Source organism: Pygoscelis adeliae, unplaced genomic scaffold, assembly GCF_000699105.1.
Source record: "Pygoscelis adeliae isolate BGI_AS28 unplaced genomic scaffold, ASM69910v1 Scaffold26, whole genome shotgun sequence".
Lineage (NCBI taxonomy): Eukaryota > Metazoa > Chordata > Aves > Sphenisciformes > Spheniscidae > Pygoscelis > Pygoscelis adeliae.
The window spans coordinates 1,428,392-1,442,265 of NW_008825104.1; the positions used below are offsets into that span (position 1 = coordinate 1,428,392).

General features: G+C 46.3%; 1 protein-coding gene across 1 annotated transcript in view; it reads right to left on the bottom strand.

The window, feature by feature from the left end:
- Nucleotides 1-13,874, bottom strand: part of DMRT1 (doublesex and mab-3 related transcription factor 1) — a 63,216-nt gene that overhangs the window by 31,133 nt on the left and 18,209 nt on the right. Inside the window, exon 3 of the mRNA XM_009327297.1 lies at nucleotides 10,065-10,348. Coding sequence (XP_009325572.1) covers nucleotides 10,065-10,348 — 284 coding nt within the window. The remainder of the gene's footprint in view (nucleotides 1-10,064; nucleotides 10,349-13,874) is intronic.

Sequence of the window (13,874 nt, forward strand, 5' to 3'; positions counted from 1 at the left end):
CCCCCCCCCCCCTCCGGCTCTGAAGGAGGTCACGGGAGGCAGATGGAAAGTAAAATCCTGACACACTGGCCCTGGGTTTTTGCTTTGGTTGGCTCACAGTGTGCCCACATGGCTCAGCTGCAAGTGAGCCGGCGTACGGGACGTGACCTAGCAGCAGCAGCAGCGGCATACTATGGCTGGTTTATTTTACCTCAGGTGAAGCTCTGTCTGGCACACAAGCATGTACCCTTCACTGCAAGGAGCTTCCTGGCAAGTCCCTTGCTTACAGCACAGACACCACCATGGGAAGCCTTCCAGACCCCTTCAACTGCACACACCTGGCCAGTGTCAGAGGTTAAGTGTCCGTCCAGTCCCTACACCTCCCCAGAGACTAACCTGTCTCAGACTGGTGGTAACTGCTCTGCCAGGGACCTATGGGGTGGCTAAGGAGGACAGTCCTACCGACCGACTCACTTGGGACACACTCCATGGCATCTGAGCAGTGACACATGCCCACAAACACATCACTTTTCTTACAACCCAGTGAGATGGAAAAATATTTTCCTGATTTACCTAGAGAAACCAAGCTGTGGACAGGCTACATGGGAAGCCTGTAGTCGAGCCACAGCTGGACACCAGCCAGCAGGTCTGCTGTGCAAGCATGGTCTCCACCAGACAACCCCTTCTCCATCCCACAGTCTCCAGCAAAGTTGGCAGCACTCAGAAATTAGAGTTTATCCTACTCTGATGGCCTGAAATCATCCAAACTGATCTCCTCAGAGAGGCTGTAATGCTTTCTAGATTTTTGTTTTATGAAAGAACTACCATATACTATTATTTGTTCCAAAGCCCTACAATGTAATGTGGCTAGGGTGCTCCAAAAAATGCAGCCAAACACTTCACAAGATTAGGATTTTCAACAGGAAAGGTAACACTACCTGGTCTCCCTAAGTCTGCTGGGCAGTGAATGATTGCAAGATGGAAAGCTTTCAGGCAAAGAAAAAATATCACAGTTTTGTGTACCAGGTATAAAGGTAGCAGTGCCAACAGCAACGCACGTCCAGCTATGCCATTAGACGTCGTCTTCGCAAGCAGAAATGCTTGACAGCCTTTTCAGCCGCATCTCACCTCGGTTAGAGGAGCTCTGCTCGCTCCACTGCGGTTCCCTTGGGTCCCAGCCAGCCGCACGTGTAGCCCTGCTCCTCAGCCCCTCCCAGGCTGCGGATCTCAGACCCGGAGAGCAGCAGAGGCAGGGGATAAGCCTGCTGTCCCAGACAGCCGCCCCACACCAGGAGACCCCCATGGTCTGGTCCTGGCAGGAGGAGACACTGGCACCTCCCAGCGAAGCAGCCAGAATGCAGTCACCCCTTGTTTTCCAGGGGTCTCCTTAATAATTCAATAATGATTTTAGTATGCCTAGCTGGATATAATGTGGCCCGAGACACATAAAATCCTGCTGGTGCTCTCTGAGACTGAGGGCTTTCCATGTGGAGCCAGGTTTGCAGCGAGATTAAGTGCCGAGAGAGAGAGGTAGCTGTTTACAGGAAGCAGAGTGCACCTCTGCCCGTCTTCTGACAGCAGCACAGTCACACGTATTTGCACATGTACTGAGGGATCGGCAGGACACGCTTTTAGTCTGTGAAAGTAAGAGTTTTTCTATTATAAGTCAAAGCAATACTTAAAAGGTGATTTTTCTACCATCTGCATCCTATGCATGCAGAAAAAGTTCAACATGCACCGAAGTTTCATCCATGATAAATAGTAAATTGCTCTTAAAAAAATTTAATGTGTCACCCCAAGGAAGCCTAAACTGAAAAGAGCCACTGGTGTCCCCTTTGCTGTTCCGAAAAAGGGCAGTCTCCTCTTGGAAACAGACATCTGTGCTTTGCACAGACTCCCTCAACAAAACCCAAAATTGGCAATCCATACCGCCCAAAAGCTCAGTCCAAAGGCCATTTTGAATCTGCACATCTGCAAAGCTCAACAGCTCTAGAAGTACTGGGGAAAAAAAGTTGGCAAACTCCTCTCTGCCTGCCATTTTGCACACACTGTCTTCCTTCCCTCGGTGGGGCAGGGCTGTGGGCAGCATCCACAGTCCTCACATCTCCACCTCTCCCTTGTGCAAGTGCACGTGTGCATGCGTACAACTGAGAAAAGGTCACCTGCAGGAGACAGCATTATTTCAGCTGGAACAAAATGGAGGGATAACTCCCTGGCACTGAAACGATCATGTGCATGTTTCCTCTCCCTGTAGAGTGGATGCAGTGACCTGTTTCCTTTCAAACCTTTTTTTAGGGTTTTTCTCCGTTTCTTAAAAAAACAACTCACTTAAAATCTCTGGATGCAATGAATTATTACTACTATTATTATTAGTGTGTGGTAGCTGGCTAGCAAGAGACATGTTTTATAATCTTATTACCCACACCAAGTTCTATGAACCACAGTTCGACCGACAACCAGAGGCTTGGCTCTGCAAAGAATATGCTGTGTATTAACCGCTGAAGAAAATCTGAAAGGTTTTGGTTTTGTTTTATTAAACTGTTTAGAATACACACCGCAGTAAATCTGAACCATAAGGTTTCCTTTTTATAGTGCTTAGCAATCCTATTTTACAGTAACAATAAAAAAACAACCAGTCGTAAAAATTCTTGACCTTAGCACTGCATTAAAAAGGGGGCTTAGGAGATCATTACCCCATGAGGAGGGGCATTTGCTCTGTATTAACTCCTGCAGCTCTGGAGAGTCCTTGCACATTTTTGGGTGCCAGAAAGGGAGATAAAAACAGCCCTGGGGAGGCCATGGAATATTCAGATTTTTTCTAACCTGGGGCAGTCCAGCCTTCCAAACACTGCAGCCAGGTGCCAGGTTTGGGATCCTTCCCTGGGTCCTGTCCTGGGGGAATGCTGGGGTCATGAAGGGATCACAGGAGGAGATGCCTGGCCCTCTGGTGTCTCCTCCTGCCTCCCTCACCCCTTCCAGCCCTACAGCGAGGCCAAGACAGACAAGGGCTGGGACAGTCCCACAAGCCACTCTGGTTTGTATCACCACAGGCTATGCACTGTAAGAACAAGGCATGTTTTAGGTGAGGAAGTGCTGTGGAAGGGAAGGGCATGCACTTGCTCTTTGCAGAGAGCAAGCTGAGCTCCTGAGTTGAACACCTGAGTTGCTCACTTACAGTGGCATCCCCTTCCAGCCACACATCACTTGTGCCCTGCCCCAGATGCAGGATCAATTCACCGAGTACCTCACTGACTTCAGTGGGAGACACAGGTCATTGGAGAAGCACATTTGACCTATTCAACATTTACGGGTTCCCCTAAATTGTACAACACAGCACGCACTCAGTAACTTTTTAAAGGATGTACTGCAAGCAACAGTGGGATGCTTAGAACTCACAAACAAATAAATATGGCCTGATTAAAAGACCACGCGTGCAGTGGAAGTTCTTTCCCTTGTAAAGCCAATATGGGGAACCAAGAGGCAGCTACAGCTCGTCCACAAACAGGCAAGCTGGAAGCAGGATTTGTCTGTCACTGAACACAACAGTCAGTGCAGCCCTACATCAGTGCCCAACAGTGACAGAATATGTAGCAAAAGCCAGGGAAGCATAAAGAAAATGCTCTTGCATCAGTTCAGACCATTCCTGCGAAAAAGCTTTCTCAACAGCTGGTGGAAGAGCAACGTAAAGCCCAGCTCCTACTTCCAAGCTCCTGGCAGTGTCTGCATAACCTCTACACATCTTCTTCATGAAGGAGGAGCCGAGGAGAGGAGGTGGCCAGATCAGAGACAGAAAAGAGGCAAGGCAGGCACAAGTGGTGGCTCACTTCTCCCTCCAGCCTCAGAGACTAGAAAATGGTCCTGCCCTTCCCAGATTATTTATTCAGACAAAACATCACCCAGGTAATTATTTTATTTGCAGTAGCTGCCAGCCACAATCTCCTTGCGAGCAAGCCAGTGTTGCGAGCAAGCCAGTGTTACTCTTAGCAGCACCTTCACATTTTGCAGCTGATACTGACTATGGGGCTTATTCCTAAGAACAAGTAGGAGGAGGTCGCGGATGATAATCCTGGGTGACAAGGGCTGCAAAAAATTCAGAGCAACAGAAGAGATCGAAATACTATCCTTCGGCTCTGCCACTGGTGTGGCATGTGATCTCGGCCAAATCACTTCACCCATGCTTTCCATCCTTCTGTCTCACCCATGACTCACCAACAGCTGCCTTAAAACAAAACCAGTAATTATGGAAACACCAGAGAAACTCTGTTAAAAGTTTTAACATAGCCTCCTCCTTCTGCCTTGATCTTAAAAATAAAGCCAGCTTTAGGGGGCATAAAATTGCATTTTGCATTTATGTGTCATTGTTTGCAAACAACAGAATTCACACATCAGTTTTTGGCATGAGGTGAGATGGCATCCACTGGGCACCGGAGTGGAAATGCAGACATCAGGAACCTCCACTCTGTCACCTGTGAGCTGTGTGACCATGGGCAAGTTATTTAACACTTCCCTGCCTCAGTTTCCCTAGCTGTAAACCAGGGTTGCCACTACTCTCCCACCCTGCAATGCTACTGCCCATGAGCTGACCCCTCACAACTACTGCTGCAGTTGCGCTGCCCGAGGTGGCTTTGTTCCGTTCCTAAAACCAGCTAAGCATATTTTTCAGCACAAGGGAAAAACGAGTCTATGATACCCTACCTTGACTTACTTTGATTCTAGCACAGAAAATACAAGACACATCTATATCTGTCCCTCCTTGATAGACAAACTTAATTAACCTTTGCTATTCTGTTCCAACCTATTCTTTTAGACAAAGGCAGTGACCCATAAACAATATGTTACCATCAGAATCTCAACTGCGGTGACACCTAGAGATATAGCCCTATCAGCAGTATCGGAAAATAAACCGCTTAGATTAGCTCCTCCAAGAAATATGGATTGCATTCATGTCACACATGAGCTGTCAGAAACATTAGGATACTTTTAGCATAAATCTGTAGTATGAAGGGTATGTTATGAATACAGTATATAATACACTGCTTACACATAAAATTGGGATTGTGTCGGGTGACTTGCACAATGTGTATGTATTTACACACACACATATATTTTACACATTTTACACCTATTTCTGGAGAGTTAGACCGCACATTTCTGTAAGAAGGCCAGGCTTATTGGAGGAAAAACTGTGCCAGAAACTAGAAACAGGTTGTGGAAGTTGAAAAGAGCAATCTTTTTTACTAGCAAGCAGCTATTCTTAAGAGTTCAATCTGCTAGCTGCCCTATCATGGCCACACTTTTCTGGATTTAGTAAAAGACAGTTTTATGTGTTTGCCACTTTTTAAGAAATTCTTAAAAACCAATTTCCTACCTCAGCAATGCTAAATATTTCACTTCCAAATGGTAAATGTAATTCCCATATTAGGAAATGAGTTAAAATTTCTCAGTCTGACTCTCACCAATACTTACTTCAGGTTTTTGCTCCAAATTGGCTTAAGAAAAGAATGAAAAAGTTGAGGTTTTGGAAGTCAGAATACTGCTTTGTCAAGCTGCATTAAGGGAGGGAGGGAGGGAGGAAGGAAGGAAGGAAGGAAGGAAGGAAGGAAGGAAGGAAGGAAGGAAGGAAGGAAGGAAAAACCCTCATAGCATGAAACAGAAATTACATGAAATTCTGAAATTTGTCCAAAACCTCCTGGCCAGCCTTAACCTTTCTCTGAAGTAGGATCCCTGGAGTTACCAGAGTAACAAAGAAAACTCAGCCACTGGTCCCCAGGTGTGGGGGCACATTCTATATCTTGCAGATTTTTAATGGTATGGCTGTAGGAACCAGAAGAGTTTTAACACTTTTTGGGGAGGACGCTGACTCACAAGGAGTCCCGATTATCCTCATGCTGTGGGTCACACACCAGCAGTTTCATTGCCAGCCTGGAGAATTAAACCTTATTAGATTCGGACATGTCCATCCAAGTTTTACTTTTGTTGTGGTAGAAAAGACTGCAGTCACCCCATCATTTTCCAGTTGCTGTCCCTAAGCAGGCCGCAGTGAGACCAGTTTCAGAAGCACCAACTTCCACTGTATACCAACAAGCTCTGACTTGCAGTACTAACGTTGGTGAACTCGTTTAACTGTTAATTGGATTGAAGGCACATAAATTCCTGTTGTAATGAACAATTATTAGAGCTTCAAGGGAGGGTCCAGATGCTCACACAGAACTGGAGTGAAAGGAGATGCACAGTAACCACTACATCTGCTACATTTCCTCTCTGACCTAAGCCTGTCTTTTCTTCAGGTGCAACACCAGACATAGCTGATTATCTGCCTTAGAGCTGGCAAAAGCAGCAGAATATAAATGACTGAAAGGGTCTCGACCAAAACTATCGTCTTCATTATGCTTATCAAATCATGGTGGATACAGCTTCTGGGATAATTATATACAAATGAACAAAACCTACATAGAAATATCTAAAAAAATTGCACCTCTATGAATCCACTCAAGTACGCGAGCCTCTGCAAAGAACAAAGACTAATGAAATCTGACATTAATCTACATTAAAGATTCAGTGATTCAGTTTATTTGCCAAGGCTCAATGATGCATTAATCCTCGTCCCATCCCACACAAACTCACACGTTTCCTCCCCGGCTTTTCTCCATTGCTCCCTAAATTCTGAAACAGCAGATAGCTGGGCTGCTCAAGGCCTTGTCTGCATCCAGAAGCTACCTTATTTTAAGTATGCAATTCTCCTTGTGTCGTTACAGTTATTCCAGGACAAGCGAGCCTCCACCAACAGAGCCTGAAAAAGGCAGGGGTCTTGCCTACACTGCTTAAACTAGGATACCTTCCAGTGAGCACACAGGTGACTTATACCAATACAGAAACCCTCCTGTGGGCTCACAGCTTAGCAAGCTGCCCTGATTTGGTCACAGCAGTCATTGCACAGCTATCATTTTGGTAAAGAAGCAAAAACCAAAAACCTTGATCAAAACAGTTATAGCACTACCAGTCATATAAGCAGACTCAATCGTACTGGAAGACTGGTTAAGAAAGCCTGTGCATGTGAAAAATAAACCCAGTCAGTACAGGCAGTCCAGCAAAAATCCCTGTGTAGATACAGCTACGTGCTTCCTCTGGAGAGGATCAGCCTGCATAGGTTTGCCAGCAAAACCCCCTGAAGGTGTAAGCAAGGTCTGATTTCTCTTTGTGGATCATGCTTTGAAACTGTCTTGTGACTCCTTACCGTGCCTGACAGAGAAACTCATTCATCCTTCTCCATTTAACACTGTATTTCTGTGATCTTCCCTTGCTGGTAACCTTCCATGTGCAGAATTGATGTTTAACCACATGCAGCAGCTGAGAGCTCATTCCCCTTACAAAAAACCATCTTCAGTGCCACACAGTGTTTTACAACCTCAGCATCACTGCACCCACTGCCATCAAGCACTATCTAGCCTAGCTCTCACTGTAAAACTTTTTATGATTATTTGTGCAACGTTATGCTGTCATAACAGTATGCAAACCCCATGATTCGTAACTCTTCCAGCAATAACAATCCTTCTTGCAGATCAGCCTCTGAGAAACAGCTTGTAAGTTACACGCCACTGACCTTGAACTACACGCTGCCCTACTGAACAGGAGAGGTGGGTCCTGGTTTTAGACCATTTAGAATCTGGGGAGATGTCACTTCTGCAGGCAGAAAGCACTACCTCCAGCCTTTCTGCACAGACGTCTCACCAGAACAGCACTGACAGATCCCAAAAGGTTTGGCCAGGAGAAATTAAAAGCTTAGGGTGATGTAAATCGCTAAATTCACATGGAGGTGAACAGAACCATGTGATACATCCCACAAGGTGGGAATGAACACCCAGAGCTTGGAGCCTGCTGGGGGAAGGAAAACAGTCCTTTTTGATAACAACCACCTCTTTTTTCCTTAATCACTTCTTCAGTATCTCACTAATTTGAGTGGCATTTAAGCAGAAGTTAGTTACAGATTCTGCAGGGCCCCAAGAGAAAAATGCATGGAAAACACACTATTGCTTTTATTTCTTTAAGGGGTGCCAAGGTCCCACAAGAAACAGACAATCTCAGAGTGAGACAACGGACCCTCTAGGCCAAGACTTCTTACACACATAGTCTAGTTTCAAATGACAGTACATGGCAACAGAACCGAGATGACACCATCCTTACTCCAAGGTTTAACATATTTTAACATACCCTTGTATCTCTTCCTCAAACACTATGACCTAGGATAGTCAATAGGTGTAATTTACTTTCCTTTTTCCCAAGCAAATAAAATCACAGAAGTCTCTACTGCCTGGAGGAATGGTGATGTGTGGGACTAGCAGCCTGCAAGAACATTATTTTCACAAGATAAATGTTGCTGTCCCTCACTTGTGTTGTGACCGTGCCTCTAAGCATCAGCTCTGCAGTAGGCTCTTACAAGCTAGATACTGCAAAAGCTTCAGAAGAAGTAACTTTCTATCTGAAATAACTCTGCTATGACAGAGTTATTATTTAACCCAATCAACGAAAATGAAAAAGCTAAAAAAGCACTGGCACCTCACTTCATTACCACACACAAAATCCTATCCCCAGCCCGCCTTCCAGCTTGCCTTGACTAATTGTCCCCCTGGTCTGGGGATCAAATTCAGCAGGTAGAGAGGATGCTGTTAACTAACCTAACTGAAAAGGTGTACCTTCATGTATTTCAAGGTGATTGTGGTGAAGCCTGTCAACACACTGAGAGAAGAAAGCGCTTGTGGTGTGGGCTCACACAGCAGAAGGAAGGGAGACAGCTCTTTTCCCCATACAGCTGTACTCATGGCAAAAAAGGGACATGGAATAGTACTAAATGCAGACTGCTGTAAAGCCACAATCTTAAAATTCATGGACCTGACAGCTGTTGCCCCAGGAGGCTCCCACATTTTCAGAAGGACCTTTCCATGAAAAAGGTCTCTAATGATAGGAAAGCCTCACTGAAGGTGCTGTGGACTGCTACAGTAATTGTAATCATCCTGGTCTTAGTTCCAGGTCCTTGGTATCAGAAGTTAAAATGCCCTTTCAGAGTTGGTCCCTGTGCCAGAATTGCTGGAGGAATTCTCTGTCAGCAAAGGGGATGACCCATCTGTTCCCTTCAGAAAGGAGGTTTTAGTGGACATTTAATCTTTTGTTGTTGAGTGGTTTCACAACAGAGCCTCTGCAGAAGGCAGCCTGCCCTTGATGCTCTACAGAAGAGGTCTGCCCTCTCCTGCCCTTGGACAAGGGACATGGGCGTATGCAGACTCAGAGGGTGCAGGCTCCCAAGTTCAATCTCAGATAGAAAAGCACCACTGCAGCCCAAGACCAAACAGCCTCAGGGTCACTGAAATGGCTCCACTTACTTTCCCAAGAATCCCCTACCTTGGCAGATTTCCCCTTTTTCCAGTCTCCGACTGGTACTGAGTTGGAGGCTACAATTATCAAGTCCTAGAGTGAGAGGGCTCAGCTGGCTTTGTACCCTAACTAATGAAGTACACAGAGCTCTGGTGCAAACCTCTTAGGCACAGCCTGTAATTTGAGCTACCCAAGTCGAAATTGCAAGCCCTGGAGCTGACACTGCCATAACAGACCATTAGCAACACGCTGTGTCACGTTCAACTGACTGACACCAACCCACTGCACAACAGTCCGGTCTCCTGGGTCACTTCAGTGCCTTGGATGTGAAAGATGGAAAAGAACAGGTTCCTGAAGAGCAAAGCCTCTCAGATATGACACCTGAAGCTCCCAGGATGCTATGTTGGGTAATTCAGTTGGACTCTTTTTCCAGAAAACAGCCCATAATCTGCTATGATGTAAATCAGAAGATAGATCAAGTGGGTGCCCTTTATCTGTGCTTGTGGCAACCTACCTATACCTGTATCATTGCTTTCGTTGTACTGCATCATAACCACCCATTTCAGCCAACTTTCCTAACATGGGTCCTAATCCCACCCTCGAATCTGGTTCTGGTTTTGCACTGCCACGAAACCAGCAAACAGGAGGTCAGAATCAGACCCAAGAAACAGATTATTGTCCACCTCACTCTTCCATGTAACACCTCTGTAACATCATACCTGCCACTGTTTTCCTGACTGGCTTGGCATGTATGTTGCTGGGAGGCTTCGAAGGCTGTTTTTCATGGCCGACCCTACAATTGTACCCCCTGTCTCACTTGAGGAAGGCTCACTGGCCACTGCCATTTGGTACTGGGAGTAGTTGTACAGGTTGTTATAGTAAGGATACAGAGATGGCTGGTAAAAACTGCTGTAGTAGGTGGAGTCCACAACCAAATCAGACGTGCTCTCCAAGTGCCCTCTGCTGGGGATGGAAGGGATGTCCTGAATGAGCATCCGTCCCTCTGGAAAAGAAAAAAACAAGCCATTATGAAACAAGAGGCTCCATGAAGACCATTACCTTTCACCTTCTGATGAGCTATTACTTCTCCTGAAGGCTGGGCTGAAGGTAACGAATATGAAGAGATGGGAGCTGTAAGGGAAACACAGCTGGAGGTTTGGTGGAAACTCAAGTGGACTAACGTTCACTCAAAGCTCAAGACCACCTACAGACACCGCAGACTGCAAAACAGGAGACAAAACCAACTGCAGGTTAAGGCAGTGCTCTGAGTCCTCAAGCAGCATCAGCTGATCTAATGATGATCTACACCATCTAAGGATGCAGCCCGCTATTATTTTTAAATTGTAACAGCGTGCCAAGTTTCTCTTAGCCCCTTGGAAGCAGAAAAGCTCTAGCCACAGGATGACACCATTGTCCTGCAGGTGAGAAGACACTTTCTGAACATGCCTCTAGAACAGGCAAACAGCCACAAGGCCAAGAGGAAGCTGCAGTAGGAAAAGCACCGCACAATCAGCCAAGGTGTCTCAGGTGCTAACTGCAAGCAGGGAGGCCCTCCATCCCTGCCCAACCTCCAAAGTCCAATTTAGCGCATGTTTACCTACAAAATCAGAACAAGCTCCTACACCACTGGCAAAAGAGGAGGACAAGGAGGGGGTTGTTCGTGACTTGGTGTCTGCACTCTTGGGTGCCTCCAGACCAGAGCCCAGCTGGCTGCACTCCCCACAAGCTGCCCCCACAAAGGTCTGCCTCCCCTATCATTCCCGAAGACGGGGGCCTTCTCAGAGGCTGTTTTAGAGTCCCGTTTTCCTCACTCTAGTGTCAACTGGTGCCTTGCGATACTTGCAAGGATGAAAAAGGAAGGTGCTTGTCAGTATTGTTTCACAGCCAAGCTCTCTCTGACACGCTGCATCAGCTACCCAGCTGAGCCAGACACAGCAAAAAACTGCCACAACCTTAGAAAGTCTAACCACACAGTGAATATACATTTACATATTAAACAAGGGAGCAACTGTAAACCCCACCATCAATGCAGCCCTGGTTCTAGCTTGCGTCCCTGTAACCCTTGGGGTATTTGCAGCACAATGGTCCCTTCTGCAAGAAGCTCCTGCTCTTCCCATGATGTTGTCTAACTCCACCGTGGAAGAGAAAAGGATATGGCTTAAAGCACATGTAACAATTGCTTTTTGTCAAAGATGAGCTCTCAATGGCTATCAGTATGGAGATGAAGCAGCATGGACAATAGGCATGTATGAAATATCAACTCTAAGAGATGTCAGGCAGGCATTGCCTAGTTTGTTTTATGCCTTTGTCTTGGTATATCTGTACCTTGGTTACTCACCTGCAAAATTAATACGGTGAGCCAGCCTCTCAGAGTCACGGTAACACCTTCCACTGTACTGTGTGTTAGCTGCACGCTAGATCCAATGATCGGTTTTAGCAATTATTGCCATTTACAATGTAAATCTGTTTCACTTCTCCAGCTGTAATGAAAGCTGTCTGCTGCAATCATGGATAGTCTCCTTCCAGGTCACTAAATTGTATACTGCCCCCATTCAGCTCTTGCTGACATTTTGTTGACATCAATGAACTATACCCATTTATTAGCACACAGAGCATTTTATGCCTCCTGCATCTGATTTTTATGCCCCTCAGCCCTATGCGAGCAAGAACCCAGCCAGCTGGTCTTTTTCATTGGGAGTACCTCTCAAATTTGCGCACAGAACAGAGGAGTCTGCAATGCCACAAAAGACCGTTCACAGTTTTTGCCCTTTCATATTTTAATGAAATTTTAATACAGCTATTATTCTGCTTCTGGGCAGGCCTCTCTTCAAAGTCCTTTTGTCCGTGTCTTTGACAAAATCAGAACTTAAGACCACTGACACTGAAAAGCCAACAATTCTGTTAAATCATAGCATAAGCCTGACTCCCCTCCCCAAACTTAGCTCCCGAATGATGCTGCGGTCCAATTGTTCTGGTTTTCATGCTGAAAATTAGAAGCCAAAAGCAAAATCCTCCAACATGTTCCCAGCTGGGATACAGATTTCACATGAGACAGAGATATGCAAGGCAGCCAGCCGCTTAACTTCTGGCAGGGCTTATGCTATGCCGCACAGATGTGCAATTTCTTCTGAAACCTCTGCAGTGTCTTTCCACTTGCAGTGCATTGTAAGAAGGGATAATACTTTCCACTAAGAATACTAGCACCAGGAAGATGGGGCCTCTTTACACCCACACAGGAAAGGTGAGCCTCCCTGAGATGTCAGCAGCTAGAAGGAAGGAGGGGAGAAAGTAGCAGGCTTTGCTGCAACTTTTGGAAAGGTCTCATGCACTACACTTCCTAACATGTGATGGGCGAGACTAGAACGGAGACCTGCCACAGTCATCCCCAAAATCATACAAGCATCCTTGATGTCTCTGTTATGTTCAGGTGGCTGGTAGTGCTACAGCTCCTTCCTGAAGAAAGAGTAGCAGTGGCAGTCTTCTGCTGCATTAAGTAGGAGAAAAAATACACTTATTGCCCCTTCTTCTCTCTTTCTACCTGCTATCTGTGGTTGGGGCTACCATCGTTTGCCACTGGAAGTGTAAAATGGTTGACTTGCTCCCACCCATTTTCCCTTAACCAGCTGCACAACAGCTGCCAGCAGTTCAGCGCTCAGGGCTGTTATGAATCCACCAGAACGGTCCTCTGCTTTCCTTCTGCTGTCCCGCTGCCCTCCAATAGCCTCTACAGTACTATCAGCTGCCCTCTTAAGACTCAATGTAGAGCCAGTCACCTGCTCATTCACCCACCCATGCATGCACACACATAAATCCCCAGATGTCAACAGCCCTCACAACCCTTCTGAGCTACAGCCACACCACAGGGATGTGCCCCAGAGGGTTAGCAGAAAAAGCAGAAGCCATGGGAAAGGGGAAAGTTCGAGTGAAGGGACAGACACACGCAACTCCATACAGAACTAGGACTCCTGTGATGGCGCTGGAAAGATGGCCTGTAGAGTTAAGTTTCCCTAAATCCCAAGCCACCTCATGCTCCTGAAGATGGAAGGACTGGCAACATCTGGCAAAGACCAACAGAAAGCTACCACATGCTTCAACTCACACTTTCTGAATTTAGGAGATGAGTTTTTCTTTGATGTCATGCTTTGGGACAAGTCTCCGCTTTTTTTCTGCAGCATCTGGAGGCAATTTGGTGCTTCACTCGGGAGAAGGGTGACATCTCATACAAGACATAGCTTCGTGCCATCCAGACTGCGGGCGGATGTCAGGTCAGACCAGGTCAAAGCATCCCAGGGGTTACTCTAAACTCCTCAGTCTTGAACCAGCCAGCTTGAGGGAAGGATGCCTCTGGAGAGCTGAGCTCTTGCAGGCCTTCAGCAACATTGGCATGCACCAGGTCAAGGGCAGGTCCACAGTCCAGCTCTACACTCTTACCCTACCCAGCCTGGCTGAATCATGTCATCTCCTACTACTAATGCATACATCATACATATACAACACATATAGAACATACACAACTGTAAATACATTTC